General features: G+C 32.5%; 5 protein-coding genes across 6 annotated transcripts; 4 read left to right on the top strand and 1 right to left on the bottom strand.

Moving 5' to 3' along the window:
• Nucleotides 1–341: 341 nt before the first annotated feature.
• On the top strand, nucleotides 342–2,200 carry LOC114418915 (phospholipase A2-alpha-like). The gene is made up of 4 exons (XM_028384462.1): nucleotides 342–563; nucleotides 674–716; nucleotides 829–954; nucleotides 1,762–2,200. The coding sequence occupies exons 1-4, from the start codon at nucleotides 438–440 to the stop codon at nucleotides 1,935–1,937; spliced, it is 471 nt and encodes a 156-aa protein (XP_028240263.1). The 5' UTR covers nucleotides 342–437; the 3' UTR covers nucleotides 1,938–2,200.
• A 1,548-nt stretch (nucleotides 2,201–3,748) lies between these two features.
• Nucleotides 3,749–5,881, bottom strand: LOC114418914 (protein OSB3, chloroplastic/mitochondrial). Of its 2 annotated transcripts, none has more exons than XM_028384461.1 (7): nucleotides 5,533–5,881; nucleotides 5,320–5,458; nucleotides 5,126–5,225; nucleotides 4,898–5,004; nucleotides 4,681–4,810; nucleotides 4,340–4,424; nucleotides 3,749–4,234 (listed from the first exon to the last, which is right to left on the bottom strand). In XM_028384461.1, the coding sequence occupies exons 1-6, from the start codon at nucleotides 5,760–5,762 to the stop codon at nucleotides 4,345–4,347; spliced, it is 786 nt and encodes a 261-aa protein (XP_028240262.1). In that variant the 5' UTR covers nucleotides 5,763–5,881; the 3' UTR covers nucleotides 3,749–4,234; nucleotides 4,340–4,344. The 2 variants fall into 2 exon arrangements, with proteins under 2 accessions (XP_028240262.1, XP_028240261.1); XM_028384460.1 differs by having other exon boundaries at nucleotides 4,340–4,410; nucleotides 5,533–5,880.
• Nucleotides 5,882–10,588: 4,707 nt separating this feature from the next.
• Nucleotides 10,589–12,305, top strand: LOC114418912 (ectonucleotide pyrophosphatase/phosphodiesterase family member 3-like). Its single transcript, XM_028384459.1, has one exon. The coding sequence runs from the start codon at nucleotides 10,714–10,716 to the stop codon at nucleotides 12,031–12,033; it is 1,320 nt and encodes a 439-aa protein (XP_028240260.1). The 5' UTR covers nucleotides 10,589–10,713; the 3' UTR covers nucleotides 12,034–12,305.
• Nucleotides 12,306–14,467: 2,162 nt separating this feature from the next.
• On the top strand, nucleotides 14,468–19,582 carry LOC114418910 (thioredoxin-like 2, chloroplastic). The gene is made up of 4 exons (XM_028384457.1): nucleotides 14,468–14,816; nucleotides 16,470–16,649; nucleotides 18,338–18,502; nucleotides 19,284–19,582. The coding sequence occupies exons 1-4, from the start codon at nucleotides 14,634–14,636 to the stop codon at nucleotides 19,413–19,415; spliced, it is 660 nt and encodes a 219-aa protein (XP_028240258.1). The 5' UTR covers nucleotides 14,468–14,633; the 3' UTR covers nucleotides 19,416–19,582.
• Nucleotides 19,583–19,726: 144 nt separating this feature from the next.
• On the top strand, nucleotides 19,727–22,019 carry LOC114418911 (PRA1 family protein F2-like). The gene is made up of 2 exons (XM_028384458.1): nucleotides 19,727–20,747; nucleotides 21,360–22,019. Exon 2 carries the CDS (start codon nucleotides 21,369–21,371, stop codon nucleotides 21,963–21,965), a length of 597 nt encoding a protein of 198 aa, XP_028240259.1. The 5' UTR covers nucleotides 19,727–20,747; nucleotides 21,360–21,368; the 3' UTR covers nucleotides 21,966–22,019.
• The last annotated feature ends 499 nt before the right edge of the window (nucleotides 22,020–22,518 follow it).

Below are 22,518 nucleotides of genomic sequence, written 5' to 3'. Positions count from 1 at the left end.
CACCGGATAAGGGTTTGTTTCCTTAGTAATTATTGAGAATTTAAATTTGACGTGTTTTGACATTGTTGCTGCCTTTTCTTTTCTTTACAATATAATGATAAATTTTAAAACAATATTAGTAAGACTTTCAGCGTATTGGTTGTAAAAATTGTATAGTTGCAATGCATTAAAGTTTGTAATGTGGCATATATAAAAAGTGCTAGGAAAGAATAAATTAAATTAATGACAATAATACAGTCACGAGACACTAAAAAACAAACCACCAACCCTCCACTCTTTCTCTGAGCTGTGCCTGCCATGTGTTGAAAACTTAGTTCTGAATCCAATCCAACACCACTCACTCACTCCTTGTCCCTACCTATAAATCAAAGCCTTTAAGCAAAACCAAGTTTCACAAACTTAAGATTAATTCATCTCCTTGTCCTACAAAAAAAAACATGGTTCCAGCCCCCTCATTCAAGTATGTTCTCTTCTTTTGTTGTACTTTTGCCTTTAACTTGTTATCCACTCCTGTCCGTGCCCTCAACATAGGAGCTGAAACCACTGGAGTCGCTGTCTCTGTGGTAATCTTCTTGCTTAATTAAATTATCCACTTTTAAGTAACATATAATATATATATATATATATATATATATATATATATATAATTTGTACTTTTCATATATTTCTGCAGGGCAAAGAGTGCAGTAGACAATGTGAGTCAAGTTTCTGCTCAGGTACATGTCTAATTCTATTAGTATGTGTTATTTTTCTTTTTTTTTTGAAGATTTAGCTGATTGGATTAAGGTTCAATTTGTATACTACGGCATGGGGGCTAATTAATGACAGTGCCTCCATTATTGAGATATGGCAAGTACTGTGGACTTTTGTATAGTGGATGCCCTGGAGAAAGACCTTGTGATGGCCTTGACGCTTGTTGTATGAAGCATGATCAATGTGTGTCAGCCAAAAACAGTGAGTTCTATACATCTTACAATATGAAAACTTTTTTTGGATGAGAAATTGATTTGTGGGTAGCATGGTTCGGAATTGAATTGTTTTGATAAACAGGTCCTAGATCTTCAATTCGTTTTTTTTTTTTTGTACTACTGTCTTTATCTTGATAGGATTGTTATTTATTTTGTACAGTCTTCGTATAAAACACATAACTGAAGTTTCCACTAAATTAGCTTTAATGGTAATAGACCATTGAAACAAATATTGAATCAGTCAGTGCACTTTTTCTGTTGCAAGCACGTGGCTTAGAAAATCGTATGGTTGGAGAGGCTGAAAATTGAGAGACACTGGAATTTAGGTAGTAAGGTAGTGTTTAATCTAGTTTCTTTTTTAGCTTCTCTTTTTCTTAAAGGAGAGAGTGGGTTAAACACAATTTTAAATGTCCTTCCCGTTTTTGGGAAAGAAGAGAGATAAGACCAAAGAAAACAAGATAGAGTGTTCACTAAAAACATTTTAGGCAGAGAAAATTTACTAAAAACTGTGTTTCTCATGTGACCGTCTCAAACTTTCTCATGTCTAAAGCATCAAAGTGGTCAGTAAAATGGAAAACCAACAATTGGGATGTTTTTTGTAGGGTTAAAAAAAAACAGGAGTGTCCAATATAATAAAAGTAAACCACATGGGACTGACCAATGTAATTTACTCAAAAGTTTATTGAACTACTATTTTATTTTTTGAACAAGGTTGTGGGTGGATCTAAACAGAGCTGAATGGGGGTACTTATGGTAACCATGTTAACTATTGATTGATGGTGGGGTTATGCAGATGACTACCTAAGCCAAGAGTGCAGCCAAACATTCATAAATTGTATGAATAACTTTAAGAACTCAAAGGCTCCTACATTCAAAGGAAACACGTGCGATGTGGATGATGTTATTGAAGTTATACATGTTGTGATGGAAGCTGCTTTACTGGCTGGAAGAGTTCTCCACAAGCCATAGAGAGTAATCTGCCACTCAAGTCTCAAGAAAGAATAGATATTTTCTGACTCTTCTTCCTATTGTTTTTAGTAATTCCCTTACCAAATTAATCAAACTCCGATGCTTTATTTATTCACACCAATCCACTCTTTTACCACACTCTTGTTATTACATCATGCTCACGCTTGATGATTAAAAAAAGAAGACAGATCTAAAACAAGCAAAAGGCATAAACCATTTATAAAGAATCTTCAAAACAATATTGAAAAGAGTGTTTTGGTACCCATTCCTCTTTATTCATTGATTCCTATTCAAAGTAATAATTTCTGTGATTCTTTTGATCTCCCACCTCCTACAAACACACTTTCTCTGTTTCTTCCGTTTTCCACGTGATGGAATTAGTCTCGCTTTTTATAAGATTCCCTTTTCAGTTCTGAATGGTAATTATTTTCATCTGAATAAACTATCAACAAATAGAAGGAAGCATGGATATGCCAACTCCATCTTGAAAAGTAAATTTGAATATGAACATTCAAAATTCTGCACTTCTAATCAAAACAGATAACTTCTTTTTCTAACAATTTGCTGGTTTGATGCTTTTCGAAATATAAATATATTTTAACCAGACTCAGCCAACTCAAATTTCACGTTGGTTCAATTCGGATTTCCCTAAAAATAGAAATTAAAATTCACCCAAATCATATTGTTTTAACTTAAATGATTATGTACAAATAATCAAAGTTATTTCCCACATTTTCTTTTATGGAGACAAGTCAGACAACTATATTCAAGGCACAGTTGAAGACTATGTAAACATCACCCTAACAAAAACTTGAATTGTAATTCACCACATTTTACAAAACTAGCCCTTTCTAGTGGAACTCGATCCGGTTAACATAAAGTATTTCTTGGTAACATTTTTATATTTTTATCAAATATCAAGAGCTCCATCTTTAGATTTGTCTTTGTCTTGTGTCAAGATTAGTTTAAAAATCAAGGGGGCATTTATTTAACTGATTATTTATTTATTCTTAGGAATATATGATTGGAAAAATTTATTCTCATAGATTTATTATGAGGTAGTAAATTATAATTATTATCGGAAGAGAAAAAATATTTCCAATATTAAAGAAAAAAAATCCAAGAAACAAACTACCCCAAACATAAAATAAGTATTTCTTTATTTTATTTTTACGAAATAAGTATTTATTTATTATATATAGTCATACAACAAATCAAATGCACTCAAAAGACATTTGATTTGGGTACTCCTGCGGTACAGCGCGTCTCGAACAATCGAATGGCAAAGAATTAATTAAATGCAACAAATTCCCCACATTTCTTATGAGCATCACCAAGGAAGCCATGAATTTTGAAACATGAAATCCACAATAAATTTTTGGAAGGAATCCTTTCTCTGATAAGTGGAATAAAAACGCACACAAGTAGCAGGAAGGAATGCCTGATTGTAATCGCACTAGCACATCAAAAGCAGCTAGCTGTCTGGTACATAACCCTATTTTGATGGAGAAAAACAAAGTCACTTAGTGAGTAAATTTTTATATACCTTCAACTTCGAAATAAATCTGGAAATTTACCGTGTTGTTCAAATGACGCAGAATTAACTAGGCAAATGACACGTACAAATCAATATTTGGGGTGCTTCCCAAGTTCCTAGTACCACCACATATACGTATACTGGTATGAACCTCTGACTTTATACGAATTTTGTTTTGAATTAACAATCGTTCAACAGCAAGCTTTGCCATTTTCTAACTGAGCCAAGACTTGCACGTTGCACATATGGCTCACATAGAAAATAAACATGCTCGTGAAAAAAACAAATTCCAAAATGCACTTTCATATTAGGAACATGAAATCCACCATCAATTGAGCAAAAACACTTCCCCTCATATGCGGAATAAGGATGTACAGAAGTAGCAGAAATTCTGTCTGATGATAAATGCATTTTCACATCAGAAGCAGCTAGCTAATATATCTATATCCGCCTAGGTAAAGACTGCAAGTCAAATGCTTAGTAGCCGAATGGTTGAAATGCTTAGTTTTATAAAAAAAAAATATCACAAAAACAGAACTTGGGAAGGCATAAGTTAATTACATGGAAGTGTAACACAGAGAATGACTCCATTTTCTGCTTCACTGTCCATTGCTTATGAAACCAGTGTCCTTTCAGTATCTACACTTTGTTTAGGCTTCAGAGGTGGCGGCAATTTTTCTAACACCCACTCTGATGAAGAATCAAGCCACAACCCTTTACCGGTTTCTTTGTGCTTGAAATCGGGAGCTTTTGCATTCCTCTGATAATAAAAATGAACTAGTAACTCAATACAAAAAATTCTAATAAAGTAATATAAACTTGTAAAGATTTAAGAACACAAGGACAAAACAGAAAATGGGATTACCTTATTTAATCTATTATCCCACCAGTTAGCATAGTTTTGCACCAAATCATTCCAGGACTCACCACCATCACCTGAGACATGTGTACTTTAAAACAAAATACGATGCATAAATGGAAGTAGGACATAAGGAATAATCTTAAGTGGCACAGGAAAAACAAACATGACAAATTGAGAGCATCTCCAGGCTAAAAAATCAAAAATATAAATTTGTTTTTTTTAATTAGATATAAACCCCAAATCAGACTGAGAATCTGTTTGCACCAACTCTATCATGCATCTCAAATATGACTGACTATCTATGATGGATGAGGCCTTTATGATTTATACAGACAGAGACAGACCTTTTTTGGATATAGCAGTTGGAACATCAAATTGAAGTTCTTCCAATTTAGGCAAAACCCACTTTTCATCCTTGCCAAGCCAGAGAGAATAGCCATCCTTGCGTTTGAAATCAGGGTGCTTTGGTTTTACCTGTACTAAGTAAACAGAGGTGTAAAAGGATGGATCCCCAGATAAATTAGTCAAAAAGAGAAAGATAAGTCATGAGGCAGTCACTACCAATCCATTGCGTTTGCTTTCACGGAAATCACGCCACTGCATGGGATTATCTAGAAGGTCTCTCCAGGGACTCGGTGAAGAAGAATCCGGGTTTTTCTTTGCACTGGCTGTAAAAAAAATAAAAACAAATTGCAAAATTTTGGAATGTTGAAACAACCCAAATACTAAACTAGAAAATAGAAGAGACAAATTAAAATTGATATTGATATAATTAACTAGTGTACTTACGTATTGAGTGTTCTGGTTGAGGTTGAGGTTTCAAATCAATTGATGTGGTGGTGTTGGGTTGAGGATATCGTTGAACAAAATTGAGGGTTTGTACCATAACCTATTAATGAATTAATTTTTTAAACTAAAGAAGAGAGATTGGAATGCAATGTAGTAGTAAACAAGTGAAAGTGAAGATAAAGAGAGGTAGGTACCTGAATATTAGATTGGGGGTGGAGGTGTTCCAATTGGGGTGAATCAGTGGTGAGTTTTCCAGCAATGTGGATGCAATCATTTAGATTGAGATGAAATTTGGCAGTATGAGCGAGATCACCCTCAAATATAACCGGAATCCTAACATAACAATAACATAAAATAAGATGAGATTGGGGTTAGCGATGAAGAAGAAGAGAGAAAGAGATACGAACGAGAAAGAGAGGTCAGAGGAGTCTTGACGCGTGATAACGGTGGAGGCCCAGACGTAGCCATCGTTGGGAGAGACATGGAACTGAATCGGGGACTGGACGTGACCGATGAGGTTAACGGAGTTAGCAAGTTTGGGCTGAAATGGAATATCGTTGGGTTTCGCAGTGACAGTGGCGTAGGACCGAAGAACAATCCTTGACATTGGCAACACTCGTCGCACTGAATAATTCATTTTCGCTTACCAGTAGAACAGAGAAATTGCCAAAACCTCTCTGCCTCCCTTCTCCGCCACCTCCGCTTCACTGCCACTGCGCTTCACTGGGTTAGGTTACGTAATTTAATTTCAGTCATTCTTTCTCTTTTATATACCCACAGTAGGTAAAATGTTTTATATACTCATCCCAATGTTGAATTTCTTAATTTTTTAAATAATTATTCTAAAATAATTCAAAAGATTATTTTATATTAAAGCTCTTGTTTGTTTTTATATTAAAGGTCTGTAATGGTTTATTATGATTAGAGAAATTTATTATGATTATTTTATAAAATATACTAATAAGTTATTGACTAAAAAAGAACTCGATTTCTTAAGTCAAATCTTGTTTTTTTTAAGATATGTGATCAAAAAATGTGATTAAAAAAAATCATTAAAGATGATCAATTAAATTTTTCGATAGAATTTGTGACTGATAAAATGAGTAAATAGGGGAAACTATTAATAAGATATAATGGATAAAAAAATATATATATTTGAATCATCATCAAATATCCACATTATGGTAGGATGATAAAAGGAATCATTTATTCGTGATATACTAGTACATTCATGTTTAATTACACCTAACTCATCCGGTTGTTAATAATAATAAATAAAAAACACTTGGATGGAATTAAATTGAATGTGGCTTGTAACTATAAGGATGGATAACAATCCCCCATTGATCAAAAGCCATATAATAATCGTTCATTATGTTAACTTCACTTCAAATTAATATCGGCCATCGATTGAAAGTTATAATTAACAACAGGGTTGATTGAATCTTATCATATTTAATATTGTTAATATTTTAAAACAATTATTAAGTATTATTTTAGCATTTGTATTTTTTTCAACAATTGATCATATATTAATAATTTTATATATTATTTTGTATATATTTTACATCTCATCTATTATTATTATTATTATTATTAAAAATCTAGAGAAAACTAATAACGTAATATTAATTTTAAAATTTTGTTTTAAAATAATTATTTACTTTTAAAAAAAATTGATATACTAAATTTAAAATATGTAAATTAATAATTTATGCATACATAAATTATTTTCATTTCGTAATAATTTAGATTTTACCTCCTGCATTGTTACTTTGAATAATATTTTTTTAAAATGTGATATTCCATCATTTTTGCCACAAAATAAATAAGATGATTTTTTTAAGAAAAATAATTTTTTTATGATTTTTAAAAATAAATAAAATGAAAATAATTTCACAAAACTTACTGTTAAATTCATTGATGAATGACTTTTATTTTTAAAGATGTTAATGACTCTATATCACAAAACTTGCGTTAAATTTTATTAATGACTTACCGTTAATAAATTGTAAGTCGGCAAACTAAGTAACTTACCTTTTATTCTCTCTTCCTCTTATTAATTTCGCATTTTCCTTACTCTTTTACTTTCCCAACTTCTCATATGAAACTGCTCCCATACTAGTTTTTCTTCAAGTCCACGGTAACTTGTTCATGTTTCAGACCTTACCTCAACCATCCATCGGAAGACCTTACCTCAGCCATTCATCGGAAATAACCACAACTCTAACTCTCTTGTAAAACACAGCTCATACTAATTACAAAAATCCAAAATAGAACCCTATACATTAAATAAAGTTAAAATTGAAAAGAAAATACCCTGTAATTTGGACATGTGAAGAATCTACGTCCAAAATTCCTTTAAGTTTGTTAAGTAAACAACCTTAATCTCTTTCCACATCCACAATAAATCAACCTTGATGGACTCCTCATACTATCTAATGAACTGTCTTCATGGTGCAACAATGCATGGCTTAGGCCAAATAAAACTCCTTCATCATGCTTGGTTGAAGCAAATCACACTTCCAGCAATGGCGTCTCATATTATGAGTGATTCGCAATTGGTTAAGGAGAAAATGGGTAAAAAAAAAACCTAAAAGCATATCGGGACCGGTGGTCAATGTGACGAACATTATTTAATGGTGTCAACGAATTTTAACAGCAAAAATTTTTGAAAAATTAAAAAATAAACTCCAGGCAATAAAAAATCTATTTATCAACTATAGGACTAAAAATGTTAAGTTTAAAAATTATAAGGATGAAATCAGTAATTAAACTTTTTTTTATAATTTAACTCATTTCTCTTTGTTACCTAAATCATTGAGAGTTCCATAATCAAAACTTTAACTTTGAAATAATCGTTTATTTAATTTTGTTTTCACTTTAACATTTTGAGTCAGTCATATTAAAATATTTTGAGCACTTTCAAATCTAGACAACATTAATAAGATAAGTAATAATGTATTATTAAAGTTAAAATTAATATTTTAATATATGTGTGTTTGTAAACTTCATTTGAAGTTTTAAAAGCTTTAAAATCAAAATTTTAATTTTATAATGAGTGTTGATTTGATTTAATTATGTGACCTTCCCTTGAATCTTTTAGAAGCATCACATCAAAACTTTGAATTTAGAGTAGTCTTTGATATAATTTAATATGATTTGACATTGTCTAAAAGATTATTAATTTTTAAAATAATTATTTTTTTTACATGTACTGAATTTTTTTTATTAAATATAAATACAAAAAATATAATAAAATAAGAAATAATATAGTATTAATTTAAAAATAAAAAAGAAATAGAGAAAAATAATAAAATAAAAGTTAATATAATATTAATTTAAGACTTAATTGCTATTTTAGTCCTTAAATTTGAAGCGCATGCTTTTTTTAGTCCCTAAAATTTAAAATTGTTTATTTTAGTTCTTGAATTTTGACAAATTATTTTTAGTCACTCACATAATAAATTGATATTTTGTGACAATTTTTAGGTTAACTTATTATTTTTTTAATTTTTTAGTTACTAAAATTTGCATTTTAAATTTGACATAGTACTAAAAAAACCTATCACAAAAATGTTACAAATCTTCATAAAGTGTCAATTTATTATGCCAGATATTTAAAAAAATAATTTATCAAAATTGAAGGACAAAAAAACATTTTAAATTCTAGGGATTAAAAAAATATACCCCCAAATAAAGAAATTTTAAAAAATAATTAAGTATTATTTTAAAAATTAAAATTATATTTAAAAATAATTATTTACTTTTATTTTCTTACGATTAATTTTAAAACTAATAATTATTTAATTAATAGTAGAGTAAAATTTCATTTATGACAAAAATATGCATATATTTATTAATAATTTACACGTGCAACATCCATTTATTTTCTGTAAAAAAAAACAAAAATTAATTTTATTTAATCATATTTAACATCTAGAAAATTTAATTAATGATATTATTATTATTTATCACATAATTTATACACAAATTAAAAATATTTTTTAAAATTAGATTCATGCACAAAATTATAAAATAATTCAATTTACTGATTAATTAAATTATTCATGAGTTTTATTTATTACACATATAATTTATGCACTAAAATTTGTTTTGTACTTTTTATGATTTTATAATAAATAATTTTTATTTTTAATTTAAAGCAAGATTAGCAAAAAAATATTACATTTTTATCTAGCAGTTTCTTGTTATAAGCAGGCTGAAGTGGCTAGGAAGAAGATATAAAAATTACAGTTCTTGCATTGATAGACGTACAATATTCAAAAACTGATTCAAAAACTACGTGATTATATCACATAATTAAAATTAATATTTTCAACATGATTAAAATATCTTTTAAAAATAAAATTTTAATTTTTGCATTAAAACATTTAAAGATTGTAATTATCAACACACAAAATTCAAGAAAATATAAACATAATATTCATAATAACAAAAATTAATACTTAAATTTAAATATTAGTAAATTTACATATTAGAATTTTTAATTTATACATTTCATATAGATATTATAAAATTATTATTAATTAGAAAATAAAAATAAAAATAAATTTCATTATGCTTAATCATTTTCAAGACAACAATTCCTCCATTGAAATTATGTTTAGTTATCTTCCTCAATTTTAATATAATTATATTTGATTAACTTCCTCGATTTGATGTAGTTTGAAAAAAAATTCTCTAAAAAATTTTTGAAAATAAATTTTAATAATATATATGTATATATATATATATATATTATAAATGTTGAATATAAATATATAATTTAATATATACGGATTTAAAATCTAATTATTTTTGGACTCCTCTATAATAACAATTAAATAAGTATTCGAGAATCGAAATAACTGTAGCACTCACTAGTTAAAATGCTAATGCATCCAAAGGATCAAAGAGTTATGCTAATGCACCATTTTCATCCAAAGGACACCAATGAAATCTCAAATCGACGCTTTCAAACAATGTTATATGACAAAACATAATTATGTGTACAACTGTATTTAGGGAACACAATTAATAAGTTGTTGGGTTAAAAAACGATTTTTTATGGATTCTTTTGTCTTGGAGCATAGTAATGTAATAAATTACATTTCTTCATTATTAAGAATAATTTTTTATATAAAAAATTCTAATATTTAAATTTCTTACATTAAAGTAGAATTTTAAGCAATAAATGATATGATATTATCACAAAAAATAATGTGAAAACCAAAAAAATATTAAAAAATCCATATAACTATAATACAATTAAGTCAAAATAACAACAAATCACATAATTAAGTCAAAACAAATTTCTAAACCCACAAACAAATTAAATCCATCCAGAAGACCACAACTGCATCAAATCAGTTTGATGACGCATGCAACCTTCTTCTGACTTGAAGTTAAAAACAGTTTGTTATTAATTAAAAAATATAAATCGTTATTATTTGTGTTATTTGTTTTTGTTGCTGAGGTGGTGAGGAAGAAGATATAAAAGTTAGGGTTTCTTGTGATTGAGATCTGAGTAGAGTAGTAGAAGAAGAAGAAGAAGAAGAAGAAGAAGAAGAAGAAAGGGCAGATTGATGGGAGAAGAAGAAGAATCAGCTCTCCTCCTATCCCGCAGCAAGCGTTCTTCTTCCACATTCACTTATTGCATTCTCCTCTTGATCGCTTCCATGTTCCTCCTCGCCGTCTACTTCTCCTCCTCAGAAACCGCCAAGCTCCACCACCCCGTGGTGATCCTCATTTCCTCCGACGGCTTCCGTTTCGGGTACCAGTTCAAGGCCCCCACTCCGAACATCCGCCGTCTGATCCAAGACGGCACCGAGGCCGAGAGCGGCCTCATCCCTGTCTTCCCCACCCTCACCTTCCCCAACCACTACTCCATCGTCACCGGCCTCTACCCTCCCCACCACGGCATCGTCAACAACGTCTTCTTCGACCCCCTCACCGGCCAACAATTCACCATGCAAAGCCACGAGCCCAAGTGGTGGCTCGCCCAACCCCTCTGGGAGACCGTCCTCCTCAACAACCTCTCCGCCGCCACCTACTTCTGGCCTGGCTCCGAGGTTCACAAAGGCCCCTGGACTTGCCCTACAGCCTTTTGTCAACCCTACAACGGATCTGTCCCCTTTCAGGACAGAGTAGACACTGTTCTCAACTATTTCGATTTACCCTCTCATCAAATTCCTTCTTTTATTACTCTCTATTTTGAGGACCCTGACCATCAGGGTCACCGGGTTGGTCCTGATGATTCTGAAATCACTCAATCCGTTGCCAGAATTGATGCCATTATAGGGAGCCTCATTCAGGGTTTGGAACAAAGAGGGGTTTTTCAGGATGTTCATATTATCATGGTTGGTGACCATGGCATGGTTGGTACCTGCGATACAAAGCTTGTCTTTTTGGATGATTTGGCGCCTTGGATCCAGATTCCACGAGATTGGGTCCAGTATTTTACTCCAATACTCTCTATTCGTCCTCCTCCTTCTGTTGATCCGGCACATGTTGTTGCTAAGATGAATGAAGGGTTGAATTCGGGAAAAGTTGAGAATGGGGCCAAATTGAAGGTTTATTTGAAGGAGGATTTGCCTGAGAGGCTTCATTACTCGGACAGTGATCGGATTCCGCCCATAATTGGTTTGGCGGATGAGGGTTTTAAGGTTGAGCAGAACAGAACTGGTAAGAAGGAATGTGGCGGTGCACATGGTTATGACAACGCCTTTTTCTCAATGAGGACTATATTTATTGGACATGGTCCTAGGTTTGCAAGAGGGAAGAAGATACCCTCCTTTGAGAATGTTCAGATTTATAATTTGGTTACTTCCATTCTTGACATCAAGGGTGCGCCTAATAATGGCTCTGACTCGTTTCCGGATTCTGTTCTTCTGCCTCCTGCATGAATAATAAAAGGAGATGTAGTTGTTGTTATGTAGGGATTTTTGGTGTATTTTATTTTTTATTATTAAAACAGGAGTTCTATTTCAGTAATCCTTGATGATCTTTTAATGCAAACTTTTATTACGCGAATTGTTGAGATGAAACTTCATTTCTGATTGAAAAACAGCACCAAAAGCACCTATGGAACTTTGTCCCAATTCCTAAATAAAACTCTGGTAGATAGATGGTCAAGCAAGCTGCATGAGATGGTAGTGAAATTTCTAGTTTTAGGAGAGATGCTCTGAATATGAACATGATGAGATGCAGTAGAAGGAATAGGTGTATAACGTGTAATTTCCTTGGCTTAAATTAATTTTAGTTTGAATTACTGTAGTTTTTCATATCCTTACTTAGTTCATAATTTCACTGACACATTTGCTATTGTTTTCCATATGAGCTTTATTATTCAATTTCAATTGGATACTGCTCGCATAAGTTTCATGTTTTCAGCTTCTGTTATTGGGCAGGCCTCGTAGGAATAGGCATTATTCCACCTGTGTGTCTGTTAAGAAAGAAAGCACGCAAATAGCACAAGTATATTACTATATTAGGTACTTCTATGAATGGTTGTTGAGTGTTGACCGGGATCCACATGCGATATTTTCCTTTTAGCTGATGTTGGGTTCTATAAGATTAATCAACACCATCATCTCTTACTCTCTACTCTTTTGCTGACAGAGTTTGCCACATGATTCTGCCTTTCATTTTTTAGCAATGATAACTTATGTGTTAGTGTCTCCTTGTCTCCCAAATACCAAAAGCAAGGCAACTCGTCTCTCACAATATGTGATTCTTCCATATATAGATTCCCTTATTAACTTTGGCATTTCCCTGAGTTGTTTGTTCCTCTTCCGGCATACCACTAATAATATACTTCTAGTTTAGATGGAAAATATTTTTGGATGTGATTGATTTAGAGGATGAAAATAAAAAACAAATTTTTGAATTAAAGTAAAATAGAAAAAATATGATCCCACAAAAAAAGTACAAATTCCTTTCCAAAATTATTTTTTCCCTTTCTATCAAACACATCATTATTTCTGGCGTCTCACTTGTATACCCACTCTATACTTGGAGGGTGTTAGTCTTTGGTTCAATAGTAATATTTTTTATTTTCCGGACTACATAGAGTATCGTTAATGCTGGTTGTTTAATGAATTGCTTATTTTTAAACATAATTATTTATTTATTTTTGTCATTGAAGATGATTTACATGTCATATTGTTTTTTTAAAAAATTAAGCCTTGGTTCCTTATATAAATAACGGTTGTAAAATATGAGTTGTTTAACTATTTTATAACATTGTAGTGACGAATTAACATATGATAAAGGATTCAAAATAATTTACTTAAATTTTACCTATTAAAGATGCTGTTGTTACATGTCAAATGCTTCCACATAAATATCAATTCCTGAAATAATACTATTTGCCCAGTATTCTTTCACTATTTTTATATTTTTTTTTATACATAATATTCTTTCACTTCTACATATCACTACGATGAAATCAGTTTAGATAAGTAGCGAAATAAGAAGTAAAGAAATGAGAGGAAAATAAAATGAAAAATAAAAGAAAGTGGATTTTTTTCCCAACTTATTTAGATGAATAAAAAAGAGAGTAGACAGAAATAAAATTCATGTAAAAATATTTTATATTATTTAAAAATATTAAATTCAATCTAAATATATTGTTTTTCTTAATATTAAAATTAAATTTTGGTGTTTTATTAAATTTATATATATGAAATTAATAATATTAAAAGTTATGAGAGTCTTCACTTAGATGGAATTTTTATATAATATATTTTATCCAAATTTACACTTTAAAACTAAAGTGTGATCATGGAATTAGAGTTTGAATTTGTCACCTGTTCTCTTTTCACATCTCTCATGTGAAAAAAAAACCTCCAATAAGGACTTCCCAAGTGTAGAAATAAAAAGAGAGTATCAAACCATTAGATTAAACGCTTACAATATACTTTTTTAATATTTTTTACAAGTTCTTAATTATTAGTAATTCAAATTTATTAACAAATTTAGTTAAATTAAAAATAAGACAGAAGTAATTTTTTATTTGAATAAATACAAAATTTTAAAAAAGGAATGTTAGCCGTACACTCTTTTAACATTTTTATTAATAATTTTTTAAAAATGAATGAGATCCATTAAATAATCAAATTTTGTGTGTTTTTTTTAGCAAATCTTAATTTCAACTAATAAGAGAGAAATATGTTAAAAAAAAGTGTGAGAAAGTGGATTAGGAATATTTTTGAATACGAAATGATTAATGGGTATAAAAAAAAAAGAGGAGCTATTGGATTGGGGGTGGGTAAGGTCCTAGGAGGGGTAAGGGGAGCCCAAAAGCAAAAGGAAAAATATCAATTATAGTTTGGGGAACGCCATTCCATTTCATTTGGTTCGCACGATTCATTTATCTATCTGCTTCTCTTCTCTTTGCTCAACACAATCTATATCTATCTCACTCATTCAGACACCAACACATCCTCATGTGTCTAATTCTACCTTGCTTGTATTTGTAGCGCTATTACTCCTTGCTGTGTAAATGGCACATGTTGATGTTATTCGATTACAGTTTCAGCCCTTTCGGTTCTCCTCTTCCTCTTTCTTCACCCCCTCACCGCTCTCTGCTAAGATCCTATTCTCTCCTCTCGCCTATTCTTCTTCTAGGCCAGCGCCACCAGCTACTCTTGCTTTCCCCCCCAGAAAGCATTTGCTTTCTTTCAAGGTCACTTCTCTCTCCCTCCTTATTCTAATGCATTCTCAATTAACTAACTTGTTTACGCTTCCATTCCTTGTTTCTTTTCTAGTCAACCATAGAAGTATAGCAAGATATGTTATTGTGTTGCTCTGGTTTCTGATTATAGGTTGGAAATTACCGCACAACTCTTTCAAAAAGTAATTTCATTAGGTACTCAAGTTCATTTAAGAAGCTAATATCTTCCAAACACAGGTCTAGGGTTTCAATCCCTGACCACACGATTAAAGAGTAATTTGATTACTTACTCTGTTACTTTTCGTCATAGTTTGCTGATACCAAAACGGCTTAGCTCTTGCACATTTTTTTTTTCATGCTACTATGGTATACTGTTGACATTGTTATTGCTTGCTGGTTTCTAGGGATAGCCAACTGTAAAGATACTTGCTATCTTTGTTGCCTTATGGCCCATTTTCGAAACATGCTTGGGTTGGATGCTAAAATTCACGATCATGAAATGAATGACAATATTAACCAAATTTTCAGTTCTTTTTTATTGTTGGAGTAGAATTTTTCATCTCTTGGTCATCATCCATCATTCCTTGTGAATAGAATGTGAGGACTAGCTAGAAGCAATAACAAACCAGATATTTGTTGCCAGGCTATAAGAATTGGAATCACGTGTCTGTAATTCAATATTTGGGGCTTAGTACTATGCATTCTCACATGAATGAAAAACGGATCAGTGCTATGTAGCATTCCCTTTTTGTACAGAATAGTAACAGGTCGAGAAAGAAGGCTCCCAGCTCTGTTGTATGCTGTTTTAGTATTCCCCTTCTATTAACGTGATGCTTTTAGTTTGTGGTGATCACCAATGAATTGTGTACTTAGATGATCTAAACTGCATTAGGGCCTGTTTGGGTAAACTTTTTTAGGAGCACTTCTAAGAGAAGAAAATACGAAGAAAAAGATGAGATGAGCTTTTCCATAAGCTAAAATGAGCTATCCATTAGCTAATTTTTAGAAGTTTTGTCATATAGCTTCTCTAAAAGATGAGAGGACATCTACAAATTAGCTAATGGAGAGCTCTCTTTAGTTTATGGAGAAGCTCATTTCATTTTTTTCTTTTCCTATAAGAGCTTCTAGAGAAGCTTACCCAAACATACCCTTAGTTGCTATTTTATTGAGCTTGCACATGCAATTAAGTGATATTTATTAAGACTCTGTGACTACCCCTAACCTTATCTTTAGAAGTAGCTTCTTCTTGGCATTGATTCTAATTTTATCTCTGAACGAATTAAAATATAATGAATAGTGCTAATGCTATTTGTATTGGAATTATCTCTTTCCATTGCAACTTTGAGTTTGGTCCGTTTGATGCTATTCAAATGTTCTCTCTAGACCATCTGAGAGGGCTTATAAATATTTGGAATGATTCATTTACTCACACAAATCAATGCTAGGTTGTTTTTTACCTTTGGTTTTTATTGATCAAGAGTATATATGTGAATAAGTTAATTATTTTCAAAAATAGTGCAGAAGGAACTCTTGCCTATAGTAAAAAAATGACTACACTTTGTTTTTTTTTACCATATTTCTTGATTAATAGTCAATTCTATGGGTTACTAAAGTATAATGTGTTTTTCTCACAGCTTTTGTTTGATTTTACTCACTTCACTTCAGGTATCTGCAACTGTTGCTGAAACAGGTCAGCCAAAATGGTGGGAAAAGAATGCACCAAATATGATTGACATTCACTCCACGCAAGAATTTCTGAGTGCTATGAGTCAAGCTGGGGATAGACTAGTTATTGTTGAATTTTATGGAACTTGGTGTGCTTCTTGCCGAGCATTATTCCCCAAGGTTCCCCTTACTTCTTGAATTTCACCCTTTCACTATTATACTTTTCAGAGGATTTTTTATTTGTCACAAAAACATATGGTCGGTCTCAATTGTACGTTGTTGATTACATGTTCAAAATTAAATAAGTCCTAAAATCATCACTGATCTAATATTCATGGTCATCTAAAAACTATACTGAATGTTGGCTGGTGTCTTAATTAGAGGATAGTGACTTTGGTCTCCATTGTTATGAATGTACTGATCTGGATGCTTGGCATTCCATTCTATTCCATGCTGGTCCTGGTACTCTTAAATGAATTAGAATAGGATCTTGAGGTCACACTGATTTGAAAGAGGCTGTGTTTGAGATACTGTCTGCACCCATATCTTCAAAACATATTTCTCAATTTGAATCAGATATTGCCTGTGGCCACATTTTTAGAGCATTTTCCTTTTTTAAAAAAAAACTCCCAAAAAAGGATTAATAACAGTTATGCAAATGGCTGGGTTATATGTCATATGGGGTTAACATGGGCAACATGTTATGTCTTGGTTCAAGGAGTGATACTAATTTGCAAGTCTATATTATTTTTTTTTCTGTCTCTGACAAATAAAACCTTTGAAGTTTCTATTGCATTGGACACTTACTGAATAAATGCTTTCATGGCCATTGATTGACTTGCTTTAGAAGTCTATGGCCTGTCCCCCTCTTTCATCTCCCAATTGTTACTCTTGATTAGAGGCTACTACTATATGAGGATCTTGGTTGTCTAATTCTTGTTGAAGAATCCTTGATCCGCTTTGGTGCTTACTGTAAACAACAATGAAGGGGAGAGGGAAAAATTAATTATACCTGAATAAAAAAGTTCTTTTTTAATAGGGACCAAAGTGAGAAAATGGGCCCATTGTTAGATCAAATGAGTCTTGGGCCTAAGATTTGGAGAGTATGTCCTATGAAGAAAAAGGGACACTTGGTGTAGGAAGAGGAGGGGAGTTAGTTACTGATTTAGAAGAGAGAGACAAAGAGTAGAGCTGGAGAGAAATTAGTTATAGAGAGGGAGAGTGAGAGAGGGGGAGAGGTGGGGGGGACTTTTTAGATAAATTTTGGCCCTGTGACTTGGGTTAAGTTCTGTAAATTGAGAGACACCTTTCTCCCATTTTCTTCTGTTCTACTGCCTGTATTTTTCCTCTAAAAATAAAAAAGTACTCCCTCTATTCCTATATATAAGACCCAATTACCTAATTCAATAGGATTAAGAAAAGTAGTTAATTTAGTTGATGATAATAAATTTGTCTTAAATTTATAAATTTTTCCAAAACTATCCTTGTCATTAATACTTCTGTCTCTTCTAATTGTTTGTCCATACATTCTCTCTCATCTTTTAATGAGGGGTATTTCTAGTCTAAAAATAATTAATGCAAGAAATGTTATAGATTGAGTCTTATAAAAATGAACAAGCACCAATTCAAACTTGGGTCTTATAAATAGGAGCAAAGGGAGTAATTGACTGTTAGTTGGGAGCCTACCTCGATATCCATAAATAAAGAAGCACTCCAGTAGTAGTTTGTGTGTTTGTGTTCTGTTTTATCATCTTTACAGCCCGAACAAATTTAAGTTAGGTCATATTTGTAAAATTATTTTACAATTTTGTTTGCATGCTGCTGAAATTATATCACAGATGTCCTGAGTCTTGATGTGGATTTGGCAGCTATGCAGAACAGCTGAAGAACACCCTGAAATTGTTTTCCTCAAAGTAAATTTTGATGAGAATAAGCCAATGTGTAAAAGACTGAATGTTAAAGTACTTCCTTACTTCCACTTTTATCGTGGGACTGAGGGGCAGCTTGAATCATTTTCATGTTCACTTGCCAAGGTAATTTTTTCTATTTATTTCTGGTTATGTTAGCATTTCTGGCTTTACTGTAAGCGAATATGCAGCAGTTGCTGATTGGCACTGTCCAAGAATGTCTATACTGAAACTTAGGGCCAGTTTGGTTTTAAAAATATTTTGTTGCTATTTTGTGTGTTGGTAAATAAATAATTGCAAAAATGCTATCTTATATTTACTTCATTTCCTGTTTTCAAAGATTTATACAGGAAACAATGAAAATAGAATCCTTATTATTTTCACTAGCTATTTCCTGTGTAAATATTTGAAAACAAGAAACAAAGTAAAAACAAGATTTACTTTTCTGTAATTATTTATGAAATGGAAATAAAAAATATTTTATAAACTGAAAACACTCTTATCTTCTCGCCTTGCCAAGCATTATTATATACTATATAACTTAGAGGAAAGAAATGCAATATTGCATAAAACTGATGCATAATGATTTTTAATATTGATGATGCTTAGGCATTTTCTCTTTTAGCATCCTGCATCATTTGCATAAAGACCCTTGGGCTAGATTGAATTTAGTATAGGGGATAATCAAGTGCATAGAAACACATGTTCACTTATCTATGTTTCTCACTAAGGACAAGACTTGCCTACAAACTTGCTGGGAAAGTGAAATGCCTAATAGCAAAGCAAATATACGATGATGGATATAAAAAATAAGCTTACAATAATGGATTGAACTTAATTATATAGAATGCTGGGAGCCAAATCTTGTAATTTCACAATCAGCTAATGGTTCATTTGAAAATTTCAGTTTCAAAAAATAAAGGATGCCATCGAGATACATAACACAGCTCGATGCAGCATCGGTCCACCTGTGAGCATTGGCGATCTGCTTGCTGAACCTTCTTCAGTTGCCAAGGATAGACCAGCAGAATCTGTGTAACCATAGTAGTACTTATGTTCTCGCTTTTGTATTATAAGTTGTCTCACAAAGGGAAACCCCAAAGAAGGCTGTACTCCAGAGAAACTTATGATGTAAAGGATATATGTACTCTGTATATTTACTATTTTTATATTTTTTTTTTCGTATTAGAAGAATTCCGAGCAGAATTGTTTGTTCTTTTTCATTCTTGGCCATTCATTAGCTGATTGAGGATAGAAGCTTGAGGGTGCCAGAGAGAGTTTCTTGGATCAGATTCCAAGTCATAAGTCAGTTTCGCAAATGACCCGTTTGAAGCCAGAATTCCAAGCAACACGCAAGCCATGCAGGATCGCCAATAGTTCTGCTGTCATATTGGTAGTGATACCGCCACAACTACTAAAACCCGTAAGCCATTTACCATTAGAGTCCCGTAGAATCCCACCAATGCCAGACATTCTCGGATTTCCCTAGGAGCTACCATCAACATTAACCTTAACAAAATCTGCTACAGGTGGTGTCCAAGCAACCAGACGGTGAGAAGGAGTATTGTTGACCTTTGTTGAACCTTGAAGAAGTGCTAGAGTATACCAAGCAGACCACACCTGATCTTCAAACACTTCAACGTTCCCTGCTTTCCAAATGAACCAACAAACACAAGCAAAATTAACACCGTGTCACTTGAGCTGAGTTACGAACCATGTATCTCCATTCATTGCAAAGAAATCAGTATCAGCATACATATTTATGTGACTCCAAATTTCTCTCGCCTCACTGCAATCTCTAAGCAAATGAATAATACTCTCGTCTTCTAGCCCACACCTGCAACAAAAGGGATCAAAAGAGATATGACGCTTAGTACGGAAAAAGTTAGTAGGGAGGCTGTTTTGCAGAATCAGCCAAGTGAAGTGTTTAATATTTTCAGGTGTTTGAAGCTTCCAGACCCAGTTCCAGTCCCCTGGAAAATTACTATGATTGGCAGGCTCATGAATCCACCACTCATAGGCAGATTTGGCAGTGAAAATTCCTGATTTTAATTGCCCCCATATGATTATATCATAGCTATTATCATCCATAACCAAGCTCGTCATTTTATTCTTGACTTCGTCAGGAATAATAGAATAAAACTTCCCCCAACTCCATTGGCCGTTAACCAAAACATCTCGGATGAGAAGCTGCGTATCACTAATATGCACGTAGTCCATGCAATCACAAATTGGACCATCACCCAGCCAATTATCGTAGAACACAGAAATTTCGTCATTGCCTACACGATACTTAAAGGGACGATCTAGGAAACTAGCAGCCTTCACAATCGACGACCATGTGGGTGAACAACCAATCTTCAAAAAATGAGTAAGTTTTGTTTAACTTATTCTTCTCAATATTTTTTTTTATTAATGTTGAATTTCAATAATCTAACACACAAAAACATTTTATACTGAATTTGATTAAACATGATATTTTTAACCACTTTTTCCTTTTAATTTACTCTTTCATTTTTATTTCTAAATTAATTTTCTTAAAATAAAAAAATATTATATCATAATTTAAAATATTTATGACGGGTTATTCAATATGACAAATCCTAGTTGGTTTTAGTGGGTCTCTTCTTCTAATTATTTTTTTTTCATCCACAAGGCTCAAATCTTAAACCTTAAGGGGACGGAGTTAAGGATCATTCGGACCAACAAAGCCTTGTTGGTTCTTGGAATTTCTTATTGAATTTAGTTTAATTTTAGTTTTTGTTTAATGAATTTCCATTTACAAAAAAGAAAAAATAGTGTTGAGTGTATCATGTTTTGTGAGAGCTTGTCCTAGAAAGGCGAAGAAGAGATCCACAAAACATGTGTGGGTTTGTTATGTTGCAGTTTGATTCATTAGTTCAAACAGCAATCATTTCCTTTCCTAAGATCCGCCAAATTGCCTTCACTCTCATTCCTTCTCCACCTTTCTCTCAATATACAGAAAAAAAAAATGACCACATATGGAACAATCTCAGAAGAGGCTTCATCAAATTCAAACTCAGTTTTCGTTTCACAGGCCAAAGAGCGCATTGAAGACGGTCTAGGCACAACAAGACCATGGAGTGAAATGCTCCAAACTTGTCATCTCAAACTTCCATCTTCCTTCTTCGGTGCAATCCAAAGAATCAACACAAATGCCAAACATTTTCGAGCAAACTACGTGATTATCATACTGCTTGTGCTTTTCCTTAGCTTACTAGGACACCCCATTTCTTTGATCATATTAGTTGTTATGATGATTGCATGGCTGTACTTATATTTCCTACGAGATACCCCTTTGGTGATTTTGAGGTTTGAGATGGATGAGCGATTGGTGGTTATCTCTTTGTTGTTGATCACCATTGGTTTGCTTGTACTTACAAATGTAACCTACAATGTGATAGTTGGTATGTGTGTTGCCTTAGTGGTTGTGTTGGTCCATGCTATCATGAGGGAAACGGAGGATCTGTTTACCATGGATGAAGATGTAGGGGTTGTAAAAGGTTTTAGAGATGTTGTCAAAGTCCCTCTTAGACAACCTGGTTCCTCTTCTTTTACTTTGCCTTAGAAGCAAATTTAATTAGAATCAATTAAGATGTTTATATTTCTTGTGATTTCCCTACTTGATTATTGATTCCTAATTATCCAATATATTTTTCATCCAAATTGCATTCTCTTTCTTGTCATTTCTTTGAAGCCAATAATGTTAGTTTCTTGTCACATGTTTTGAGAGTGGTCAATTGAGAATATTATTTGCCTTTATTGCGGGCATTCACTTAATTGCCTTGACCCAGCTAAGTCAATGATTGGCTGCATATAGCTCAAAAGTAACAGTTGCGTACTAATTGAAACATTTCCTTGCCAATTTCCATTGCAATTTTCACATATTTACTTGGAGTTTAGATGGTTAAAGAAACGCAAGCTTGCAAATAGTCAAGACTCGAGCAAGTTTGGTATCATACTCTGCCGATATATAGCAACTTGCACAAATGGTTTCAAATGATAATTCAGTCCGTTCCAACTACCACCCCACTATTCAATTTGCATGCAAAGCACATATAGTCTAGTCGAATAAGCCAACAAGGCTTATGACACACATGAGTTGCTTGGATGAGTGGGAT

Source organism: Glycine soja, chromosome 7, assembly GCF_004193775.1.
Source record: "Glycine soja cultivar W05 chromosome 7, ASM419377v2, whole genome shotgun sequence".
NCBI lineage: Eukaryota > Viridiplantae > Streptophyta > Magnoliopsida > Fabales > Fabaceae > Glycine > Glycine soja.
The sequence above is the reverse complement of the archived record's forward strand: the minus strand, read 5'-3'. Positions and strand labels throughout refer to the sequence as shown.

What these genes read in the sequence shown, in the direction of transcription:
- LOC114418914 (XM_028384460.1), bottom strand. Translation starts at nt 5,762, where the DNA reads ATGAATTATTCAGTGCGACGAGTGTTGCCAATGTCAAGGATTGTTCTT. An exon ending in TCCTCTGACCTCTCTTTCTC is followed by an intron (nt 5,459 to 5,532) that starts GTTCGTATCTCT and finishes TTGTTATGTTAG; the next exon opens with GATTCCGGTTATATTTGAGG. An exon ending in AACTGCTATATCCAAAAAAG is followed by an intron (nt 4,411 to 4,680) that starts GTCTGTCTCTGT and finishes CACATGTCTCAG; the next exon opens with GTGATGGTGGTGAGTCCTGG.
- LOC114418911 (XM_028384458.1), top strand. Translation starts at nt 21,369, where the DNA reads ATGACCACATATGGAACAATCTCAGAAGAGGCTTCATCAAATTCAAAC.
- LOC114418910 (XM_028384457.1), top strand. Translation starts at nt 14,634, where the DNA reads ATGGCACATGTTGATGTTATTCGATTACAGTTTCAGCCCTTTCGGTTC. An exon ending in AGCATTTGCTTTCTTTCAAG is followed by an intron (nt 14,817 to 16,469) that starts GTCACTTCTCTC and finishes ACTTCACTTCAG; the next exon opens with GTATCTGCAACTGTTGCTGA. An exon ending in GCCGAGCATTATTCCCCAAG is followed by an intron (nt 16,650 to 18,337) that starts GTTCCCCTTACT and finishes TGGATTTGGCAG; the next exon opens with CTATGCAGAACAGCTGAAGA.
- LOC114418915 (XM_028384462.1), top strand. Translation starts at nt 438, where the DNA reads ATGGTTCCAGCCCCCTCATTCAAGTATGTTCTCTTCTTTTGTTGTACT. An exon ending in TGAGTCAAGTTTCTGCTCAG is followed by an intron (nt 717 to 828) that starts GTACATGTCTAA and finishes AATTAATGACAG; the next exon opens with TGCCTCCATTATTGAGATAT. An exon ending in ATGTGTGTCAGCCAAAAACA is followed by an intron (nt 955 to 1,761) that starts GTGAGTTCTATA and finishes GGGGTTATGCAG; the next exon opens with ATGACTACCTAAGCCAAGAG.
- LOC114418912 (XM_028384459.1), top strand. Translation starts at nt 10,714, where the DNA reads ATGGGAGAAGAAGAAGAATCAGCTCTCCTCCTATCCCGCAGCAAGCGT.